General features: G+C 35.9%; 2 protein-coding genes and 1 long non-coding RNA gene across 3 annotated transcripts; 1 reads left to right on the top strand and 2 right to left on the bottom strand.

Annotated features, from left to right (window-relative positions):
• Positions 1-804: 804 nt before the first annotated feature.
• Positions 805-5330, top strand: LOC110913375 (CASP-like protein 4A3). Its single transcript, XM_022158214.2, has 3 exons — positions 805-1408; positions 3417-3552; positions 4741-5330. Exons 1-3 carry the CDS (start codon positions 912-914, stop codon positions 4933-4935), a joined length of 828 nt encoding a protein of 275 aa, XP_022013906.1. The 5' UTR covers positions 805-911; the 3' UTR covers positions 4936-5330.
• A 2143-nt stretch (positions 5331-7473) lies between these two features.
• LOC110902858 lies at positions 7474-8111 on the bottom strand. The gene is made up of 2 exons (XR_002571472.2): positions 8042-8111; positions 7474-7761 (listed from the first exon to the last, which is right to left on the bottom strand). It is a non-coding gene; the product is annotated as an uncharacterized LOC110902858 (long non-coding RNA).
• Positions 8112-17102: 8991 nt separating this feature from the next.
• Positions 17103-17699, bottom strand: LOC110888087. The gene has a single exon (XM_022135629.1). The coding sequence runs from the start codon at positions 17697-17699 to the stop codon at positions 17103-17105; it is 597 nt and encodes a 198-aa protein (XP_021991321.1).
• Between the last annotated feature and the right edge of the window lie 5864 nt (positions 17700-23563).

Genomic DNA, 23563 nt, shown 5'->3' with positions numbered 1-23563 from the left:
GTGTCACGTACTGATTGGCTGTGGTAAAAGAGTTCACTCCCCACTTAAAGGAGTGCCCTTACACCCTAATATGGTATTCGACAATATGACCTGAAAGGAAAAAAATACTAATTGGTCCAACCACTTAGCTTTACTGGTTCAACACTTCCAACCAGTATTTGACATTTTAACTAGATCTAGTAGTTAAACATGTTATGCAGCTGGTTTCCATTTGAATTTAAAAGTACTAAAAAACAAGTAACAAGGACAAATATAAGATGTAAAACTCTAATAGTTTCCATGAACTTTCACCAACACTTGTCATTTTTCAAATTATGTGAATTTCTCTTTTGTAAGTTAATATGATATAGTAGTTAAATGCCATTTTAGTCTCTGTGGTTTATGTTATTTTGCCAGTTTAGTCTAAAGGTTTCATTTTTCGTATGTGAGTTCAAAAAGGTTTCACCGTTATCATTTTAGTCTACTGGGTTAACTTCATCCATTTTTTCTGTTAACGAGAAGAGCAATTCAATCATTTTGTATGTAATTTTGTTAACTAGAAAAGCAATTCGGCCATATAAAATACCCGATTTGTCATTCTCGTTAACAATAATAATGGATGAAGTTCACCCAGTGGATTAAAATGGCAAAGGTGAAATCTTTTTGAACCCACAAACAAAAAATAAAACCTTTAAACTAAACTGGCAAAATGACCCACACACCGACATTTAACTCATAATAATGATAATATAAAGAATAATAATATCAAAATAATAATGTTATTTTATTTTATATTTTATTTTATTTTATTTTAATAATTGGTCCCAAACCCACAAAGAACAATTTTGCTTTTTTCCCTCTCTCTCCACACATCCTTTTTAAACCTCACCCCTTCCAATTATTCATCTTCCCCCCACCCCCACCCCACCACCATGGAAAACAACCACCACACCACCACCACCACCACCACTACGCGCCACCACACCACCACCAACAACCGTTCAATGTCCGACACCGACGACGAATTCCACTCCCCTCTCCACGATATCCCCACATCTCCATCCAAAGCCTTGGTCGTTTCCGACAACAAGTACTTCACAACAACCGCCAGATCACCGACGTCAAACCACCAGAAGCCGCCGCAAACAGTGCCTCTGCCGCCGCCGGTGGTGGTGTCGGCGGCGTATAACCGTACGGAGAGAGAGGAGCCGGTGACCGGAGTTACAAAGATGAGCCCTAGCGGCGGTGAGGAGGGAGGAAGGCCGGTGTCGCCGGCGAGGAGAGTGAAGCGAGATGTGGTGTTGGATCGAGCGGCGCTAGGGTTTAGGGTTTTGGAAGTGGTTTTATGTTTGATTGCGTTTTCTGTTATGGCTTCTGATAAGACTCAGGGGTGGAGTGGTGATTCTTTTGATCGGTACAAGGAGTACAGGTATGATGATTTCGTGTTACACAAGTTTGCAATTTTGGAAATTTCTAACTTTATTAGATATTTAGTTATTTGAATTTGAAATTAGTTGGATTCTTTCAGAAATTGGGGATTAATTTTAAACTATTAGGGTTTTTTAACCAAATTTTGGGGATTTATTTACTAATATTAGGGATTTGTGCTAAAATTTGGGATTTTATATACTTAATTTAGGGATTTGGGATTTGAAAATTTTGTTTTAGTAATTAGTTGAACTTAATTTAATTGGAGTCCTTGAGAAATTGGGGGGGGGGGGTTAGTTTTACTGACTTGTACCAAATATTTAGAGTTCTGTGGCAAGTTTTGGGGATTTATTTACTAATTTAGGGATTTGTACCAATTTTGGGGATTTTTTTACTAATATTTGGGATTTTGGAATTTTGTTTTAGTAGTTAGAGATTTTGAATTTTGTTTTTGTAGTTAGTTGAACTTTGAATTTTTTAGGGATTTATACCAAATTTAGGGTTTTGCGGTAAGTTTTGGGGATTTTTTTACTAGTTTTAGGGATTTGTATGCTAAATTTAGGGATATGGGATTCGGATATTTTAGGTTTGTGTTGATTAGGTTGAACATATTTGGTGGAAAGTAGAAAGGAAGTAAAGGATTTATTCTTTCTTTTTTATTCAAATAAAGTTGAGGATGATCTGTGAAAATAAGGAAGACATGCTTTGTATATGATTCCTCTAGAAAGGAGAATAAAAGGGTGTTTGGATGTGAGAATAAAAAATGTTTTTCCGGAATCATTAGTTTGAAATCTGAATATGATAATTAGGCGCAAAACACTTTTTTGCATCAACTTCTTGCTACCGCTTAGAACAATTTGCTTTCAAGTGTCGAAATCAGAATAAGATTTGGATTCATCAAACGCGACAAAACGAATTTTCAAGTCTGTAGATTACTTATGTTTCGATTTCAAGAAAAAATAAGCAAAGTGGTAAAAGCTATGAATCTTAACGTGTCAATAGCTTGACCCGTTTATCTGTGTTGGCTCAAATGGGTCTGAAACCATTTAGCTATGAAACAATCAAGGTTTAAAAGAACGGAAACGAGTTTCGAGGCATTTTTCCTTCGCCTCACGAGGCGTAAGCCTCGAGGCGAAACGAGGCGTAAGGCCGAGCTGGTATTAATAAATAAATATAAAAATTGTATATATTATAAAATTAATAATACTAACTAATTTCATCATCTAGATTCATCAAAAACACACTTCAAAAAGACATGAAATGCTTGAAATTGACACAAAAAGTCAAACATAAAAAACAGTTATCAAAATCCCCTGAGGCGCACCTGAGGCGCAGCTTTCTTAGCGCCTCATCCCCTCTGAGGTGCATATACATTAAAAACATCATGAGGCGTGCCTCAAACTCGTTTTTTGGTCGTTTCGCCTCGAGGCGCGCCTTGAGGCGCACACCTCAAACGTTTTTTAAAACCATGGAAACAATGTTTTGAAAATCGGATTGGACTGGCCGGTCAAATCAGGAACTGGGGGTCTGACGGTCTGGTTCACCCTATCAGACCCGTTTTGAGTCGAAACGGCCGGTTGGACATTTTAAAATCAACAGTACGCTATTTATTTTTATAGTATTTGCTATTCACGGCAACACCCTGTTCTTACATCTGGTTCGACCGGTCCAACCGGCCCGACCAGTGGACCGGTAAGGAGAGGTAAGGAGACTGGTACGACGTCCGGTCTGGTCCTGAAAACATTTAAAACTAAAGTCTTCCACAACATTTTAATGCTTGCAACCTCATAAATCAAATTATTCAAAGATTCAGATTAAGATTCTAATTAAATTGCTTTTATACTAAAATATGTCTTCTTAACGGTTTTAACTCGTTATATGACCTCCTCGATCCACCCATTTCACATCCCCAAAAGCGATCTGCTTAAAATTAATTTTTTACGGTCAGCATTTTTCAAGTTTCTAATGGTAGTCATTATTGATTGTATTTTCTAATATTGGTGACATAGGTATGTCGTGGCAGTGAACGCTATTGCTTTTGCATATGCTGCATTTCAAGCAATTGACATGACGTATCGGTTAATTTATAAAAAGCACATCTTCTCATATTCTCTTCGCCCTCTTTTTGACTTCTCTACAGATCAGGCAAGTACTACTAGCATATATTGCACGTATCAACCTTTAATATTAGATGTGGCAATGTTGACCTATTTATCGATATCAAACTGCACAAATGGGTCGAACAGGCTTGCCCAAAGTTTAAATCTTAACGCATATAATCTTTTAGATAGTGTTATTATGAAGTTTTAATAATTATTTGTACAAATGTTGCTTGTTTGTATAATTAAGTACTTTAACACGTTTTTATTAATTTTTATTTTTTCATAGAAATTGGATACGCTTGCCAAAGTGACCCGTTTACTTTTAAATGTGTCGATTTGGGTTGTGTTTTGTATTAAACTGGACAAATGGGTTACACAGATATAAATTATAATACGTTTTCGTGCTTATTTTTATGTACGTTTACAGTTGGTCTACGTTTTGACGTAAATATTGTTCTAAAACGAGTCGGGTCAAATATAATATGTTTTCATTAGACGGTTTAAATTCGAGTTACTTTACGTTTCAATGCCGTCGCAACGCGTCTAACCCTTCTCTAACTTAAAAAAACAATAATTTTCTTACAAATCCTAGTCTGAACGCATGTAACCTTCAAAATAGTTTTATTCAGAGATTTAGACAATTATTCTAAATATGTTTAAAATTACTATTAGAGTTCAATGCCATTTTAGTCCTTGTAGTTTGGGCCATTTTACCAGTTTAGTCCAAATGTTTCATTTTTCGCTTGTGGGTCCAAAAAGGTTTCACCATTGCCATTTTAGTCCACTGGGTTAACTTCATTTTTTTTGTTAACGAGAAGGGCAATTAGGTCATTTTATTTGACCGAATTGCCCTTCTAGTTAACAAAATTACATATAAAATCAATGAATTGCCCTTCACGTTAACAAAAAAATGGATGAAGTTAACCCAGTGGACTAAAATGGCAACGGTGAAGCCTTTTTGGACCCACAGACGAAAAATGAAACTTTTGGACTAAACTGGCAAAATGACCCAAATCACAAGGACTAAAATGGCATTTAACTCTTATTATTATTATTTTAAAATGTATAAATAATATCCGCGAGTCAAAACACTCTAATCTACTTCAACTCGTTCTAAAATGACCCATGTCATCAATGACTTGTTTTGACCTCCGCCTCGCCCATCTTGCCACCTGTAATCTTTAAATTCTTTTTTACAAACCAATATAATCTCCATCGGTATAACTTGCAGATATTGGCTTATCTTTTGATATCGGCATCCTCTTCAGCAGCCACGAGAGTGGACGATTGGGTATCAAATTGGGGAAAAGACGATTTCACAGAAATGGCAACTGCATCAATAGGAATGTCGTTTTTAGCTTTTCTTGCGTTTGCCCTTAGCGCGCTCATATCTGGTTACAATCTTTGTAATCAGAAATCTCTTTGATACTCTGTTTACGAGATAATGTATACATACATCATGTAAGTATTGCAAAGGTTACACAAACCAAGGGTATAATAGTCATTTCACAAAAAATGATGTAAATCGAAACAAAAGGAGTCAAATGATTGTAACCTTTGGGATATTTTTATGGTGTATGTGTACATTATCCCTTTAGTTGTCTAGATATGTGATCCCGTATATCTATCATCGGGTTTTAAGTGACAAATGGCGTGCCGATGAGAGGGGATTTCACACAAATAATCGAGTATAAACAGGATGTACAGGCAAAATCAAGAGGCGAAATAATAAATGTGTAAAGAGTAGTTTTGGTTGTCACTTTGAGGTTGTAAAATGGGGTTGTTTAGCTGAAATAAAAACATATATTATTTGCATCTCAATCTACCTGTTAATCCGTAGGTCTTTCGCTTACTATATACCATCATATTAGTTGGTCGACATGATCCGACCAAACCCGTTTTGACCCATCTTTGACACCCTTGACTAGTGGGCAAAAAAACCGGTTAATTAACTGGAACCGGTTATTAACCGAAACCGGAACCAGTTATTGATCGGTTAACTGCTTATAAATATTTAGTATAGGAACTAGTTATTAACCGGTTAACCAAAAAATTCAAAAAAAAAAAAAAAAGGAAAAAAACAGTTATTAACCGAAAAAACCAGTTAATTAACTAAGCTGGTTAATCAATCGGTTAAAGTAATAACCGGCTTGTGCACCTCTACGCTTGACCCCATCTTGTTTTAACAATGTTTTAAAATTTAAAGGTGTGGGGCTCGCATCGCATCACGGGCTTTAGATGACATCTCATGTACTTACGGGTAGAGGTGTACATGGTTCTTTTTTTTGGCAAAGCTGGTCTGGGTTGTAAACCGAATTGGTTGGTCAACTTTGGTCAAAACCAGTTTTAGTCGAACCTGGTTTGGGTCATAAACCAGTTATGGAGGAAATATTTTGAACACTATACAAATCGGTTTGGGTCGTGTTGAAACCTGTTAAACTGATCTTTTAAATCTGTTTGGGTTCACAATGGTTTCAATAACGAGGGTGGGAACCGATATACAAAATGGCGGTTTGGGTCAAAATGGTTTCAGGTGTGGTACAAGACCGGTTTGGAAATTCAAATTGGTTTTCTTTTGTACATTTCTATCTTATAATTGGTGAAAATAGGGTTCATATGAAGCTGAATATGTTACCTCTACTTATTTGCAAACACCCATTAGGCATCATACCTTACCATTTAAGCCAAAAAGCTCGCGGCTCGGAGCTCGCTTGGATTTAGCTCGGAAAAAACTCGCTCGATATGGCTCGGTTTATAATCGAGCCGGGCCCGAGCTTACCCTAGCTCGGCTCATGAACAATCCTATTAATCATTTGATGGAGTATTTTTCTTTTATTTTTAAGTGCTACGAATAATGGTGTTTGTGAAATATGGAACATGGGTTTGATTTTGTATTTGGCTACAATGTAGATTTACTTTTTCTAATATCAAATTGTCAATCGATATAAACCATTTTCATTTCAAACAACATATTTAAAAAATAGTGTGTAACATCTAATTTCAGTACAATATTAGCTTCCTATCGTTCACTAATGTTTAGTGTTTACGGAAAAGGAATTCAACTCCAACTTCATACCGGCAATCAAAACAGTGAAGGAAATTAAAATGTTTTCGCTTTTGTGTATTTAAAGTCGGTCAAAATTTAATAGCTTAGAATGGGAGAGATGATGTGATTTCAATGTAAAAAGTATAATTTTATAAAGTTATTTTAGGTTTTACACTTCCTTGCTGATCCAACTTTAATAAAATCGTTCAGAGTTCAAAAACAAAGAAAAAAACTTAGCGTTTAATGACTGAGCATTTCAGCCACTAAACTTTATGAACAATCTATTATTACTAGATGTAAAACCCGTGCGAAAATACGAGTGGTTTTTAGAAAATTTACATACAACATTTTATTCAACGACGAATGAGTACATTTTTTAATGTCTAATCAAAAGTAGATTATAAAAAAGGAACATCTTTTAAATAATAAATAAAAGGGAACATCTTTTAAATAACAAATAAATAACAATCGAGCACACATTGTTCTATATTCCATGATCGTAAATCGTGAAACATCTCTTGATGCAAGATCCTTCATTGTTGGGGTATAGAGTTCCATAAATTTTTCATCTTCATTTCTTAAAATATAACCTTCACCACATGATCCTACACAAGGAATAAGATGAAACTGGTTATGATATGCTTCAACTTATCTTTTATTGACAATGGTGACCAAAGGTCCAAAACCACACCAACCTTCAATAATAAGAGACCAAACACCATATATACCACTTGAATGCAGATCCTAAAACAATAAGTCACAGCCAAGTTTAAATATGTCAATTCCTGAATGAAATTGACTGCTGCAGAGCGATTCCTTCCGCTTTACATAGTGCAAGTTTAAATATGTTAATGTTTGGCTGATGTATGGTGCAAACCACTGTTCTTCCAGAAGAACTAATAAACCGATAACATAGTATTTAACAACAAATTACCCTTAAAACATCAGGTATATAGAATGATCCATTGACAAGAGTTCACAGTCTAATCATAATATTCCAGAACATCAGCCTGTAATAGAAATTACTAGACATGAAATACAGATCAAAAGTCTCAACTGGAGTTAACATACAAGAACGCGATAAACTTCAATAAGGATTGGATCAACTGATTTCTAAATTCAAAACCGTTGCAACTTTCCACATGTCTAACCTTTTCCATGAACTCCAAACAAACTGCACGTTTCCAGCAGACAAGATTTATAGGCCTAGCACAATAATCACAATCAGATCTATTTACAACCATCAATATATCCATCACAATTCAGATCAAAAGTAATTCTAACAACACACACTATCAATTCAAACAACACATAACATACATGTTAAACAAATACATAGATCAACACAATAATTAAACAACAACAATGCATTAAAACCTATATGAACCGTTAACTAATAACAAATATGCATAACACCTCATCATTAAGCAACCATAATGCATCAGAACATACACACACACACACACACACACACACACACACACACCTGAACTTCAACTGAATTTGAACATGTCAATCTGTTCAGTATCCTCTACAAATTGTTTGTCAGATCTGCTCACTAGTAGAATCTTTCCTGCATCATAGAGTATGTTAGATCTTATCCGATAAAGATCAAGAAACGGATCAAATAAGAACTTACCATAACCAACAGATCCTCCATATGAACATAACATCGAAAGCTACCAAAATCGAGTACCGGTTAACTATTTACTGAACACTATAAAATCTGAGCAAAGTCAAAGATATTTTTCAACATTTTGGATCATGCGACTTATTTTAGATTTTGGTCTGTCATGGACACGTATATATTACTGCTTGCAATCAACTTATACAACATAAAACGAATAATAATTTGAAACAATAAATCTTTAAACTCATAAAAATAAGTAAAACTAAACTGTGATAAGAAAGATTAAGGGGATGTTTGGCAACATCTGAATGGTTAAGTGCTGAACCAGTAAAAGGTCTGAACCAGTAAGAGGCCTGAACTATTAAGAGCCTGTATAATTCTTAACCGTTCAGAGGCAAATGTCTGACCAATTCAGATTAGAGGTCTTAACCATTCAGACTCTGAATAATGCTTAATCATTCACAGGCAAATGTCTGAACCATTCAGACATCTGCTCGTGAAACAAACGGTTTGAACCATTAAGTGCTAAACCAGTAAGAGGTCTGAACCATTAAGAGCCTCATTAAGAGGTAAACAAACAACCCGTAAGATGTTTAAAATTTAAAGTATTAAAATAGTAACAATTACATATGAAAATGAAAACTAACCAGACATTTAAAATCTAATAGCAAGAATTAAGAAATTTTAACTTTAACTCCATCGATACTGGACTTATCGGTCTATATCCTTGAGCTTTGTCATGAACTCCAAGTCTCTATCACCACATTCTATATTACTCACAACACACAAGTCACGAATGGAAGTGGTTGACATCGCCCTCAAGTTTCTGGAAACCTGGTCTCTTGTGAGTAGGCGAAGTTGCAATCAATCAAAACACCTCTTCAACTCTTGAAGAGTAGCCTTATCTGCATAGACTTGCTCTTCAATTTGTTTAATAAATCGCTGCTTCAAATCATCAGATTGTACAGAAGTTGATGGCATTGTTATTATTGAACTGATAAAGTAAATGAATCAGTGTATGATGCAAAACTTAAATATCTAGAGAAATAAGAATTAAATATTGAAGTGATAAGTTGATGCCTTTGAATTGGCAATGATATTTGATATGTGTAAAATGCAACATATAAATTACATCAAATGAGGCATAAAACTAACCCTTTTTAGTACTAATGTTGGAAAAACGTGCTTTTGTCTTCCTTTTGTATTTTCAGGACCAAATGAGCTTAAATGAACAAAAGGAACAAATATGCAGCAAAAATTAACATAAATACAAAGAAAAGGAATAAACGTGGCATGCCCAACCCCTCGACAGCATCTTGCCAAGCAAAAACAAGAAATAGAAGGCTGACCACGGCCCAGCGGACACGGGGGTGTGGCCAGGTGTCTGCAGAAAATGACAAAGTTATAGAAGCTTCTATTCCCAGCACGGGGGCGTGCCCAGCTCAACACGGGCCGTGGTCAACACTAAGATTCGTAGAATCTTGCAAATCTTGATAGTACAGATACGCTTCTGCACACGGGGCCGTGCCCAGCGAACACGGTTTGGCGTGTGGAGCCTAATACAAACAATTGCAATTAATGAAGAAAGAGAAAGAGGATGGCCACGGGGTCGTGTCCAGTGGACACGGGGCCGTGTCCGGGCTTCTATGCAGGCTATAAATAGGGGTGCTTGGTTCACTTCAACGGCATCCCTTGGCAAACCACTTCTCTCCCACTTCACCACCACTCAACCACCACTACAACACCCACATCCATCATCCACCTTAGAGTGTGTGTAGTAGTCTCGGGATCCAAGATTGATAGTAAGAGTTCTTATCAATCAAAGGCCATATTTGGCTAAGCCTCTTACATCACTTGGTGAAGACAAGCATTTAATGTAATACTTTTGATTTTTAATCTTTTCGCACTTTTTATTTGGTTTTGTATTAATAACTTTAATAACTAGTTTCTTATGTTGAAGGTGAAACTTCTTTATCATTTGTCCGTGGTGTCTTGGCATTACTTTACTGTCTATATAAAGTAAAAGAAATTCACCATTCATATCTCTACGGTCTATATAGAGATATGTTGGCTACCTGGTCGGGGGTTAAGGGAATGTTTAGTAAGGTTCTTGCCTTGTTCAGTGTATAGATCCTGCAAGGACCTGGGTCAAGCTTACTAGGACCTCCTTCAATACCCATTGGTATTGGATGGCGGGGGTGCGAATAGCTTGATCCCCTCATATGTAAACTACTATTAATACATTAACCCGGCTACTTGGGATTGTATCCCTGCTGACTCAAACCACTTAGCCGAGGGTAACGTCGCCTTCAAAAGAGGGGCCTACCTCTTTACGCATTAATAACTTAATTAACTATCTTCCAATATTCCGACCCTTTGGGATTCTATCCTTGCTGACTCAAACCACTGGGTTGAGGGTAACGTCACCTTCAAAAGAGGGGCCTACTACTATAACTAAGATAATCTCTTAAAAAGTGCAAAAGTGCGGAAATCATCAAAGGTTACATTAAAGGCGAGTCGGATCCAAGAGATTCATCTTGTCTATCTGTTTTTTATTTTATTTTTATTTTCAGCATTTTAGTTTTTATTTTTCATGTTTAAATCCTCTTCTAAAAATTTTGATTTGATTAGACGTTGAGGATAAACCGGTACTAAAAGCTCTTGTGTCCTTGGACGACCTCAGATCATACCAACGCTATACTACGCTCACGATGGGTGCACTTGCCCATATGTGTATTTAGTGTTAGTAAAATATCGTGTTTTATAAATTTAAAACTTGACTAATGTGTAAAATGGGCTTAAAATATCAATAAAAATATATAACACCTAACGCACATCAATATTAAATAGAGAAATAAAAATTAAATATCTAACAGCCCAAATGTCCGATTTAAATGCAAACATTAAATAAAAATTTATATTTAAAATCCATGTACATTTGATGATTTAGGAGAGAAATACGTGTACATTTAATATAAACATGTACATTTATAATTTAAAATTCGTGTCCATTTAATGCAAAACCTTTCAAAAATGAGTTTTCATGGGAAAGCGAATAAAATTAAATATCTAGAAACCCAAAGGCCAAAATTTAAACCTTCAAAAACAAGTTATCATATTTAGGAATCGTCTCTTCATTTACCATATCACCCATTGTAAACATCATAAAAGACTCATGATTAGTTTAATTGAAAACATCAACAATTTACTTTTAAAAAATTGTTCATCCAAAAACAAACCATCCAAAAACACCAAAAATATTCTATATAGCAAACAAAAGTTTTTACCAATGGGCAGATACTAACGCTGTTAAAACGCAACTATCAAGATGGTCACTTGAAGAACGGAGAACAGACGAAGAACTCAACAGAAAAGTTGGTATCGTGAGTGAAAATTACTATAAGCAAACCTGGAGTAGTATTGCATTGCTTAATGAAGTTGTCCATTCTACTCCATCAAAGTTCAAGGATAAGGCAGAAGAATTTATCACACAACTGTTGAAACAGGATTAAAAGATTTGTGATGTGTTAGTTGATCAACAAAATAAAATAAAAGATGAAATTGCATGGAAGAAGGCGAGGGTCTTAGAAATCCTAGGAAGTGTTCAATGTAGCATGTAATGTTTTAATATTTTTCAAATCTAAGTTTTGTAATACTATTTAATATCGAATGAACAAAATTCGGACTTTATTTTTTGGAGAGTTATTATCGTTATCAATGATCAATTGGCGAAATGACAATTTTACCCTTTAATTCCTAAAACTTTCTCCTAACAACACAGTTAAACAGATACATAGATCAACACAGTAATTAAGCAACAACAATGCATCAAAACATATATGAACCGTTAACTAATAACAAATCTGCATAACAGCTCATCATTATGTAACAATAATGCATCAGAACATATATGAACACTTAACTAACAACAAATCTGTAGTAACAAAAACTACCTAAAATGAAACGATAGTTAATAAGTACCTTGAGGGCATTGGAGTTGTGTAGGTTTCTAAACCATCCCATGTGCATTAGGGAAAATGATTCCAAATGTCTAAACTAATTAGTTTCTCAGCCTGAAAAAAAGTAAAAATAAAATTGTTAATCCAAATCTGAATGAAAATGACAATAGTAAACTGACTTATGAACAAATTCTTAATCCAAATCTGAATGTGCAGGTTTCTAAACCATCCCATCTTTTTACTATGCAAGCCTCTTAAAACACTCTTGCAGGGATCAACAGCCCTATGTACCTAGAATAGAATCCAATTTATCAGAACGAAGATTGTTTCCAGTAAGGAAAACTACAACTATATCAATATGCTTAGACCTAAAAAATAAGGATAAACTATTTAAGTATTTTGGTGTTTGGTAGAGTGTTTTAATCATGTGTAGCAATCAATGCACTTTGGTTTAAGCATTTTTCTATCCATCTTAGACTCTTCAAGAGACGTTCCTCCTCATCCTCATCTACAACTCAGCTTCATCACTGAGCTCATGATCAAATAACACCACATGAATCTTGACTCTTTAGAACACTTCATGTACTTAGTTCGATCTTCATTCTTTAGCAAATTTCTAGCATGTACACTTACATTTGATCTACAATTAATGTGCAAAACAATAAAAACTGAATTAAGTTATGATCTACGAGATCAAGGTTCCCTAATATTAAAAGGAGTGAACTAAAAACGAATACCTAATTAAGTTACGATCTACAATTAATGGGCAAAATAATAAAAGCTGAATTAATTATATTCCTACACTTTCCAATTGCGAAACAAAATAGATCATGATATAATAGGAAAACAATACATGTGCCATCCTATTTTTTTTTTGAACGGCAAATTTGGATCACTGACGGACCACTGGAGTATCATCGTGCCACCAGCAGAACCACCCGATCATATCCATCTCCACTAGGCAATAATGCCTATACACCAATTCAGGAGGAAACCCAATAAATCTGGGAAAAACCCCCCTTTGTGGGAATCGAACTCATGACCTAATGGTCATAAGCCTTATCCCACCACCAAGATACCACTAGGCTATAATGCCATGGGTAAGCCTTATCCCCCCTTCAACATGTTAATACCCTGTAAGTATATTCATGGACCTATTACAGATATACAAACACTCCGGCAACAGCGACGGCGAAAATGACAATAGTAAACTGACTTATGAACAAATTCTTAATCCAAATCTGAATGTGCAGGTTTCTAAACCATCCCATCTTTTTACTATGCAAGCCTCTTAAAACACTCTTGCAGGGATCAACAGCCCTATGTACCTGGAATAGAATCCAATTTATCAGAACGAAGATTGTTTCCAGTAAGGAAAACTATAACTATATCAATATGCTTAGACCTAAAAAATAAAGATAAACTATTTAAGTATTTTGGTGTTTGGTAGAGTGTTTCAATCATGTGTAGCAATCAATGCACTTTGGTTTAAGCATTTTTCTATCCATCTTAGACTCTTCAAGAGACGTTCCTCCTCATCCTCATCTACAACTCAGCTTCATCACTGAGCTCATGATCAAATAACACCACATGAATCTTGACTCTTTAAAACACTTCATGTACTTAGTTCGATCTTCATTCTTTAGCAAATTTCTAGCATGTACACTTACATTTGATCTACAATTAATGTGCAAAACAATAAAAACTGAATTAAGTTATGATCTACGAGATCAAGGTTCCCTAATATTAAAAGGAGTGAACTAAAAACGAATACCTAATTAAGTTACGATCTACAATTAATGGGCAAAATAATAAAAGCTGAATTAATTATGTTCCTACACTTTCCAATTGCGAAACAAAATAGATCATGATATAATAGGAAAACAATACATGTGCCATCCTATTTTTTTTTTGAACGACAAATTTGGATCACTGACGGACCACTGGAGTATCATCGTGCCACCAGCAGAACCACCCGATCATATCCATCTCCACTAGGCAATAATGCCTATACACCAATTCAGGAGGAAACCCAATAAATCTGGGAAAAACCCCCCTTTGTGGGAATCGAACTCATGACCTAATGGTCATAAGCCTTATCCCACCACCAAGATACCACTAGGCTATAATGCCATGGGTAAGCCTTATCCCCCCTTCAACATGTTAATACCCTGTAAGTATATTCATGGACCTATTACAGATATACAAACACTCCGGCAACAGCGACGGCGAAGACCACCGTACGTCCGACAAATCCTCACCGGACTCCTCCCCTCCCCGCCTTTCAATCATCCCCAAATCGGCCGCCCCAAAAGTCGACGACACCATGCTTTCTCTCACCGTTGTCGTTGCAATCACCAACAAAACCCTCTTCTCCGCCGGCCGGCGTCTGCTTCACGATCTCACACCTGAGTAGACCACTGTCTCTGTGAGTTAGGGTTTCTGAATTGATGTAAGATGATGGTTGGGTTGGGGGATGATAAGTCTGCTTCTTTTATAAGGTAAAGGGATTAATTAATTTAATTATTTTAATTAATAATTTGTTAAAATAATAATACTTGTAATGACCAAATTACCCCTGAGGAAAAGGACAAAACATCATGATTTAATTTGAGGAATTTGAGCTGATTTCACTTTTTGACCAAAATGGCAACAAAACTGAAACCACAGGGACCCAGATGCAAAAGGTTTAAGATTTGGACTCAAGTGGCAAAACTGCCCAAACCTCAGGGACCAAAATGGCAGTTTACTCTAATTATTATTCTTGTAACATTGAGTCAAAACAATAATAACATTTAAGGGATGCTTGAGAGTAAAAAATAGAAATAAATAAACAACATATACTTACATCTGCAACTTCATCCTTCACCTCAATCTGATTCTATTCCACTATCATGGTAATCAGATCTTCTGTTCAACAACAATATACATACATCAACGTCAACATACTAATATCCAAGATAACAAAACCCAAAAAAAACATTTACATCAATGTTATGAGCATTACTTCTAGCGAATCTAAACTTCACAAACAAAACAAACCCTTGATAGCTTTTATCTGTAATTGGTTTGATATATATAATAAACCCAAATTTGTAACTTAACTCCACTTGAATGTCTTAAAACTCATAATTGCCTAATTCAACATTACAACTTCCAATAATCACAATCAAAGTCATACACAATCAATGATAAGAGGCCACTTTTGGCCTTGAGAAAGGCAAACTTACTGAATAATCTTACCATTGCCGTCATCAGGGGACTTTTTGGGACTTCCGCTCCTTCCCGCCTATGCAACCCCTTATGGTACATCTATAGGCATAATGCAAGGAGTGAATTGTGCATCACCTTCCGCAGGCATTCTAGAAGAAACAAAACGGGAAGAAGTCTAGTAAACTCCACCCTCCTTCAATTTATATAATTTATTTCCATAACTTGGCTTAGAAAAATATATAAAGCATAATAATTTTAGTGATAGACTCACATGATGTTTCAACAGGGTGAACAAATCAGCTTTAGACAACATGTTGGGAACTTTACAAGCAACATGGAACAGCTGAAGAACGACTCATCTATATAGGATGAAAATTGTAAGAAATCTTAGACCAAATTCACATGCGTTTGTTGCTAAGCAACTATGAAGCCCTAAACAAAACTTTATAAACATTCCTAACAGAAGGATTCAAATAGCATAAATAATAAACCAAATCGAAACAAATGTAGAAAGAAAAACAAGGAATTTCTTAAGAAATATTAACACGTACCTGAAACAATGGAATTTAAACCATCAATAACTTCTCGCCGAGATCTCATTTCCAAATATCTCATAGTCGTATAAACCCTACACATGTGATTTTTACAAGAACACAATGAAAGACCTAAACAACTTGATTAATAGCATCAGAGGACAAAGATAAAGACTTACGTTGATATCCTCGTTGATGGAATTGAGCTCTTTTATAGTTTTGTTACCGAGCCATTAACCTCCATACTTGCAATCCATATTACTCCCTCCGTCCCATTTTAAATGTCCATCTTTACATTTTTTGTTATCCCATTTTAAATGTCCATTTCCAAAAAATAGAAATACAATTTCCAATTTTGCCCTTAATATTACATACAAACATTTAAGTGGTATATAAAAGACAAAAGACAATTTAATTAACAGAGCTTTTATTTTACTACAAAACGTGAGCATATTACATACACATTTTTTACATCCATACATGAGTAGTACGAGTACAAAACTAAGAAAAGACAAAAACTTCTTTTCTTTCTTTTTCCTTAAGAACATGAAGCTCTAGAGTAAATATGAAGCTTTGTTTGTCTTCATTGCCACCAACAAACAAAAAAGACATGAAGCTCGCCTCTAAATATGATTCCTTTACTGACCCAAATACGAAAGGACTTCATATATCAAGTTCTCGTCATACTCGATTTGTAGTGGTAAATTCCCTTGTCTTTCTAACTTATCTTTGCCGATATGCGGTGTTTTATAATTATTGCCACCTCAAACTTTCATGCATGTTTGTAATGTTAAAAACACTTTGTTAAGCTCATGTGATGGAATTCTTTCAAAATACGTTTTAACAGCACTAACCAATTCATCGATTGATCCTAAAACCTCTTGTTCCTGAAGAGATTGAATCGCCCGAAAAAAGCCGAGGTCTAACACATTTAAATCTGGATTGTTTGGAGGTTGAAAACATAGCCGGATATCAAACCCATCTTTAGATGCCTCGTGTATGAACTCCATATCATTGAATGAAAATTGGACCCGTGTGATCTCTTGGCCATGTAGATCTAATAGCCGGTAGTACTTTCTCGATTAATCAAGACCTTGTTACTTCTTTAGTCACCGATAAGATAGGTTTTGTTACTAACGTTCCAGCAACACGATTCTTACTCGACCGTTTTGCAGGTTCCAAAGTTGTGAATGGGAATATACCGATCTTTCCTTAAAACACTTCATTACCCAATGCATTGTATCTTGGTCGTGCAACTGCAGCTAGAAACATTACTTTTGTGATAAACTTTTTTGATTTACATGTTCTTAACGGCTCATCCTCGTTGGGAACAAGGTAGTAACGTTTGGATGGTTTTGACATATAAAACCATTTTTCATCTATGTGAATCACATTAAACATATCATAAAATGTCGGACTAGCACTTGAAAAAGATCGAGTAACCATTGATAAACAAAACTCTAACCTTGCTTTCTTATTCTGATCGGTTAAATCCGGCTTGATCGCATTTGTGTGTGGTCTTAAAGCTCCTTCTTTAATTCTTCTATGCATTGTTGATTTTGAAACGTTTATTGCTTTTGCTAGAGACCGAATATTTGTTCGACGACGTAGTGGGATTTGTGAGACATGAGTAAAATCGATTTGTATCCTTTTTCGTCTAATTACATTAGCCCTCTTCGAAGATACATCAACAACTGATCCATGTTGAAGTTGAAGTTTAGCGTCATGCCAAATGCGACTTATAGTCCGGATAGATACAGAGAAGAGTGTCGCCACATCCCTTGTGAATTCACTTTTCAATCCCCCCATTGACACTTTGTTGCAATAACATTTGGTAAGTGGATTGTCGTTGCTCATTGGCCAAGTTTGTTTTTGTACGTGGGTTTATTGAGTGTTCCATAGTTTAATGGAATAAAGAAAATTAGTGAAAATGTAAAGGATTCAAACACTTTATTGTGGGTGTTTCAAATAGAAGGCAAAAAAGTAGGCGACAATTTAAAATTAGTGAAAATATAAAGGATTCAAACATTTTTAAACAATACAAGTAAAAGTATAATTGTTGGTTCCATGAAAATGTGGCGGCAAAAAGTAGGCGGCAATTATGGTGTAATGTAAGACAAAATGGTTTTTAGCGAAATAAGTTGAGGACATTATTGTCATTTTAGAGCTTAGAAAATATAATACTCAAATATTTCTTAAACTGTGTGATGTGGGTCCCATGACATCTAAAATGGGACGGAGGGAGTATATTTTAAACCTAATTCAGCTACTGGCAGTCCTCGTCCTCACCCGCCGCTACTGGCAGTCCTTGTCCGGTTTTCCTCCTCAGCCTCTCTATCATCCACGTCCGACAAGATCGTCGGAAGTGTAAGTAGAAAAAAAAAAGAAACAAAAAACCTAAACTTGACGTGATTGTAGATTATCAGACGAAGATTGCATTTTGAGAAGCAGATGAAATTCACGCTTCTGGTTTCACCATTAGGGTTTGTGACGGCAGTTTAGGAATTGGAAGTAAAGGAAAGGGTTTGTATTGAGGGTTTGTATTCATGGAGTTTTTCTTGTGGGAGGTTTTGAATTTCTTTTGTAGATTAGAATGGTGAAAAGGCCTAGTTTCAATCCTATAAACATGACTTCTGACATATACAGAGTTATTCAAATTTCAAAATCAAAGAACCACCCATTTATTAAATATTAATATAAAATTTAAATATTATTGAAGATATAAAACTAATGATGCAATAATGACATAAGATGACATTGTGGGATAGCCTAGATGGATGCCACGTTAGCATTGTGATGTCATGCTCATCTTTCCTTTAAGATAAGTAAGATTATTGTTGTTGTTGTTGTTATTATTATTATTATTATTAAAGTTGAATTATTGGAACATCTTATGACCTATAGCTATGTGATACGGCGGTTGTTTTACTAGTCACTTAAATGCATCCACTTTTTCTTCAGTTATATGGACTCTAGTAAGTTAAATGTATATTATATTTCATCTCATAATCGCATATAAATATTTTACTCGTATATCACCATCAATCATTCTTTTTATAATGAAACAAGGTACATGCAATAACTCGCATATTAACAATCGGCGGAATTCTCCGGCATTTTACTGCAAAAATTCAGTCAGTATCGGTTCATTCATTATTAGAGAAAAGGATAAAAATGAAGACAAGTACCGACACTGATATTGTTTGGACGACGTAAGTTTGTGTCGTCACGTTACCAGTATGTTGTCGACACTCATTATAGCTTAAGATACCAAAAGATACTTCATTACCAATAGAACTCCGTTTTCAATGAATTTTATTCTAGAAACCATAAAAAGAATAATGATACATGTATCAAAGTTATTTGGACTATATCGGTTTTGACCCATTCGATCTTGAAAGAAAAACTTTTATCGAAAGGTAAATAAAAAGAAACATGTCGCAATTTTAATTTACATCAAGATAGATGGTAATCAGGCAACAAGTTGCGCTGCTACCCCTTTCTGAATAGCAAAACCAAGTCTTTTAAAAACTACGTCCATAGATCTCGGGGTCATAACATTACTATGCATGCTTGACAAAGTAGGTCCATAACTGCTAGCGCTAGGAAACCAAAAATATCAAAAGCAAATGGGATAAACACACGCTGGTTGTCAAGGCAAGCTTTCTCGTGTTTGGTCACTTTGCCCAAAGCAGCCTGACCCACCGTGAAAGCACTACGCCCTATGCCCACAAGCGGGGAAAACCCTGTTAGATCCCCACATGCATGTTTTCCTCCTACCCATCCAAAGACCAAAATGTCGGCTGGTCGAAGGGTAGATCTCCCTTCCAATGGGTCAGTTAAGAAATTAACGGGTGCCTCTTTCTTAGCAATAATACCCGCACACCTGAATATGTCAAAAAGGACATCCCTAACCAAATCATGTCGGTGTTTGAACCCCGAGAGCTCTCTACAATGAACTATATGCTCCCCAAAAGAATCCAAACACACCTTATGACAAACATGGCATATCTCATCATCTAGCAATAAAGGAATCATGACGCGATACTTAAAGATAGTACGGTATTCCACCGGCGACATATGCTGGCCTAACCCATCTATAGGTATAGCAAGAAGAAAATCTTGTGCATGTGGTGCTCGTAGACACTTAAAAACATATTTTTGTTTAATGGTCAAGTTAAACTGTACTTCAATGTCGTGGACAATTTTACTAAAAAGAGCACTCGCCAATGCATGTTGGGCTTTAGGGGGCGGTGTCCTTATTAGTGAAACCGCTGAAGTCAAAGTTTGGAATCATATGATGAAGACAAACTAAAGCACAAACATAATCAGAATCCATACCACATATGCCACTGTCTCTTAAGATGTGGTCCTGTAGCACCAAGAATGGCATAGTTGGAAATTTATAAAGCATTACATTTTGTTATTATAATAACATTTGTGCTTTAATCACTTGTACATTATTACTCACAACTCGGTTTTGAGAAAAAAAACTATATATATATATATATATATATATATATATATATATATATATATATATATATATATATATATATATATATATATATATCAAAAGTTAAATAAAAAAAAGCACGTCACAAAAACATACTCAAATTTAGGTCGTTATAATTTCATGGTTATTGAATTAACAAAATAGTGAAATACACGTTTAATTCAAGAGAGAAATCAAAGTTGCATTTTAGTCCTCCCAAAGTTAAAGCATATGTGTGGAGGGGAGATGTAATTAGGCATAAATCAAAGGTTATTTCAATAATTTTGGCCCATTTTTTTAGCCTAATACTCTGGACACCAACATCCACAAATAATTGTAAGTATAATATCTAGGAATATCTAGGCTTCAACCTTTGAGATTTGGTCTGTTTAAAGTAAGTTACATACTTTTATAAGTAGTTTATTGATAGGAATGCAAAATTATCAAGCGCAATTTATAATGATAACTACATCCTATAAACTCTTATTTGGTTACCACTTTGTACCGATTTCCTATTTCAATGTGATATATTTGAAAATTTTTTGTACTACGTAAAATAATCATTGTAACTGCCTATTAATGAATAAAATATTGAAGTAGTGTTTTTCCTAGAAATTTAGAAAATGTCAGTAGAGCCTTCGATTAATGATAATCGTTGACCTAACCCACCGATCGATCAGCCTGTTGACTCTTATCGTCATGGCGAATCCGTAAAGAAAGGAGATGATGTGATCGATCGAATAGCCATCTGAGTCACGCAAATCCTTTCCAATGCACAGGGACGCGAATGTCAGAATAAACAACGACCAATGCAATGCAAGGGAAGCACTTACACCTACACCAACTCCACGAGAAGAACCTCAACAAGAAAATAAGGAGGAGGATACTAAAGTAACTAAAGCTACATAAACATAAATCTATAGAGAATGCAACTACAAGACCTTCATTTTGTGTAACCCTCCTTCATTCGACGGGAAGAAATGTGCTATTGAGGCATATGAATGGCTAAGTGAGGTAGAAGCCATTCTAAACATTAGTGTGTAAGGACTGCCAAAAATGTCCCTAAACGACTCGTAAGTGAAAACCCGGACCCTTGAAATCCTAACGTACATGAAAAACCAAGAAAACAAGAAAACTGATCTTCAGGCGGGCCGCGTAAGGATTGAGCATAGCCTTACGCGGGCCGCGTCAACATGTGTTTGACCGGATAAGCATGCCCAGTCCACGTGGCATCCACGTGGCATCCACCTGGTAACCCTACTCATGACCCAGCAAACCTACACGTAGACTAGGTGGCCACGGGGGCCGCGTAAGGGTGAGCCCATGGCTCACGCGGGCCGCGAGAGACCCATTTTTCAGCTATAAATAGCTTGGGTCAGGAGCAATTCAATGGTGTCGACGAAACCTTCAAAATCAATCATAATCTGTCCGAATTTCATTTTCAAAGTAGTAAGGTGCTGCCACGATACCGGGTATTAACTCGATCGCTATTACGATTCAATGTCCGATCGATTGGAACTATCCGATGGATGTTTAAGTGCTGCCCACATTAGGGTTATACTTTGTCATCCGTTGTGAGGGTTTGTATCTCGTGAGTTGTCGTAAATGCTGTATTAGTTACTGTAACAACTCTCACTAAAATCAATACTTATTATGTTAATTGTCTAATAAGGAAACCCTAACTAAGAAACCCAAGTAATTCTGCATAAACCCTAAAATTTTCAGAACAATTAGAATCAGGATCAGGGCCCCTAAAACTCAGGGGGGTAAACCCTAATTGATAATTATCCTCCGAATTCGTTGTCTAAATAGAATGTTCGTTGTACGTCAACTCAGCAGGGCTACCCAGGTAACAAGCCTACCCTAGGCTAGGGGGACTTGCCCCGCGACACACGACAAGTGTCGTGGATTCTTCCGCGACACACGGGAGGTACCAAATTCGGGTATAAATAGGGGGGCCTAGGAGTGGATCAGATTGCTTGTTTCGACGTTAAAACTCGCTTCATGCACTGAGTTATATACTGTTTACTATAAAACACACACCGCACGAAACGCGGCCACGACAAACAGGGTAATAACTCGATCGCTATTACGATACAACGTCCGATCGATTGAAACTATCCAATGGATGTTTAAGTGCTGCCCGCATTAGGGTTATACTTTGTTATTCATCGTGATTTCGACAGGATGTTTGAGTGTTGCCCGAACTCGGGCTATACTCTGTCATTCGTTGTGAGTCCGCTGAATTTTTAAGTATCGCACTTTGTCAATCGTTGTGAGGGTTTAATCTCGTGAATTGTCGTAGATGCTGTATTAGTTACTAACCCAGTTTGTGTGCATTGTTATTTAAATTAGGTTAAACAAGGCTAATCAGTAGGCTTATACACTGCTCGTTAAATCTGCAATGTGAGTCATTCTCTTTGTATCAACTATTTTACAATACTCCAAATTATTTTCCAAAGTTATAATTACAGGGATTAAGTCTTTGTAGTCTTCAATTACAAGCGGTTTGTGGGGTATTGTGCACGTTACTACTGTTTTTATCATTTTAGGTGAGCGTGCCTAAATTATGATATACACTATTAGGCAGTCGGACCTAAATAATGATATACGTCACTTTTGGGTGAACGGGCCCAACAGTGATATGACCACAGTCACAGATCCGGTCGAGTGACAAAAATACTGTGGGTAGTTGGTTGATATGGAAACATTGTAATCGCTCTTAATACTGTAAATTATAACAAATGTGTCGTTTAAAATTAAACTAAATGATTCACTCAGTATTTCCCCGCTGACAAAACCTTTTTCAAACATGTTTCAGGTGATCTGTTGTGATCCAAGAAAAGTGCCGTGAAGCACTACAAGCTTAGAGAAGTGGCTCAATATAAATGAATAAAGGAAACATGTTTTGTGAAATAAAGATTTCCCAGTGAAATCACGTTATTGTAAATTACAGGGTTTTATCCCTAAATTATGTAATAAAGTAAACGGACATTTTTTTCAGTATTAAAAGATCCTGTATTAAAGACTTCCGCTGTCGCCTAAAGTAAATACCACGGGATTTCCTGTCCCACGGCTCTGGACCGGGTCAAACCGGGGCCGAGGGTCGTGACAGGAAAAGGTGGTATCAGAGCCACTGATTTAAGCAAATTAAGTATTCAGCAAAATACTTAATTCT

The sequence above is a fragment of the Helianthus annuus genome, chromosome 2 (assembly GCF_002127325.2).
Source record: "Helianthus annuus cultivar XRQ/B chromosome 2, HanXRQr2.0-SUNRISE, whole genome shotgun sequence".
Lineage (NCBI taxonomy): Eukaryota > Viridiplantae > Streptophyta > Magnoliopsida > Asterales > Asteraceae > Helianthus > Helianthus annuus.
Note: the sequence above shows the minus strand (reverse complement) of the source record. Positions and strands in the feature narration are given on the sequence as shown.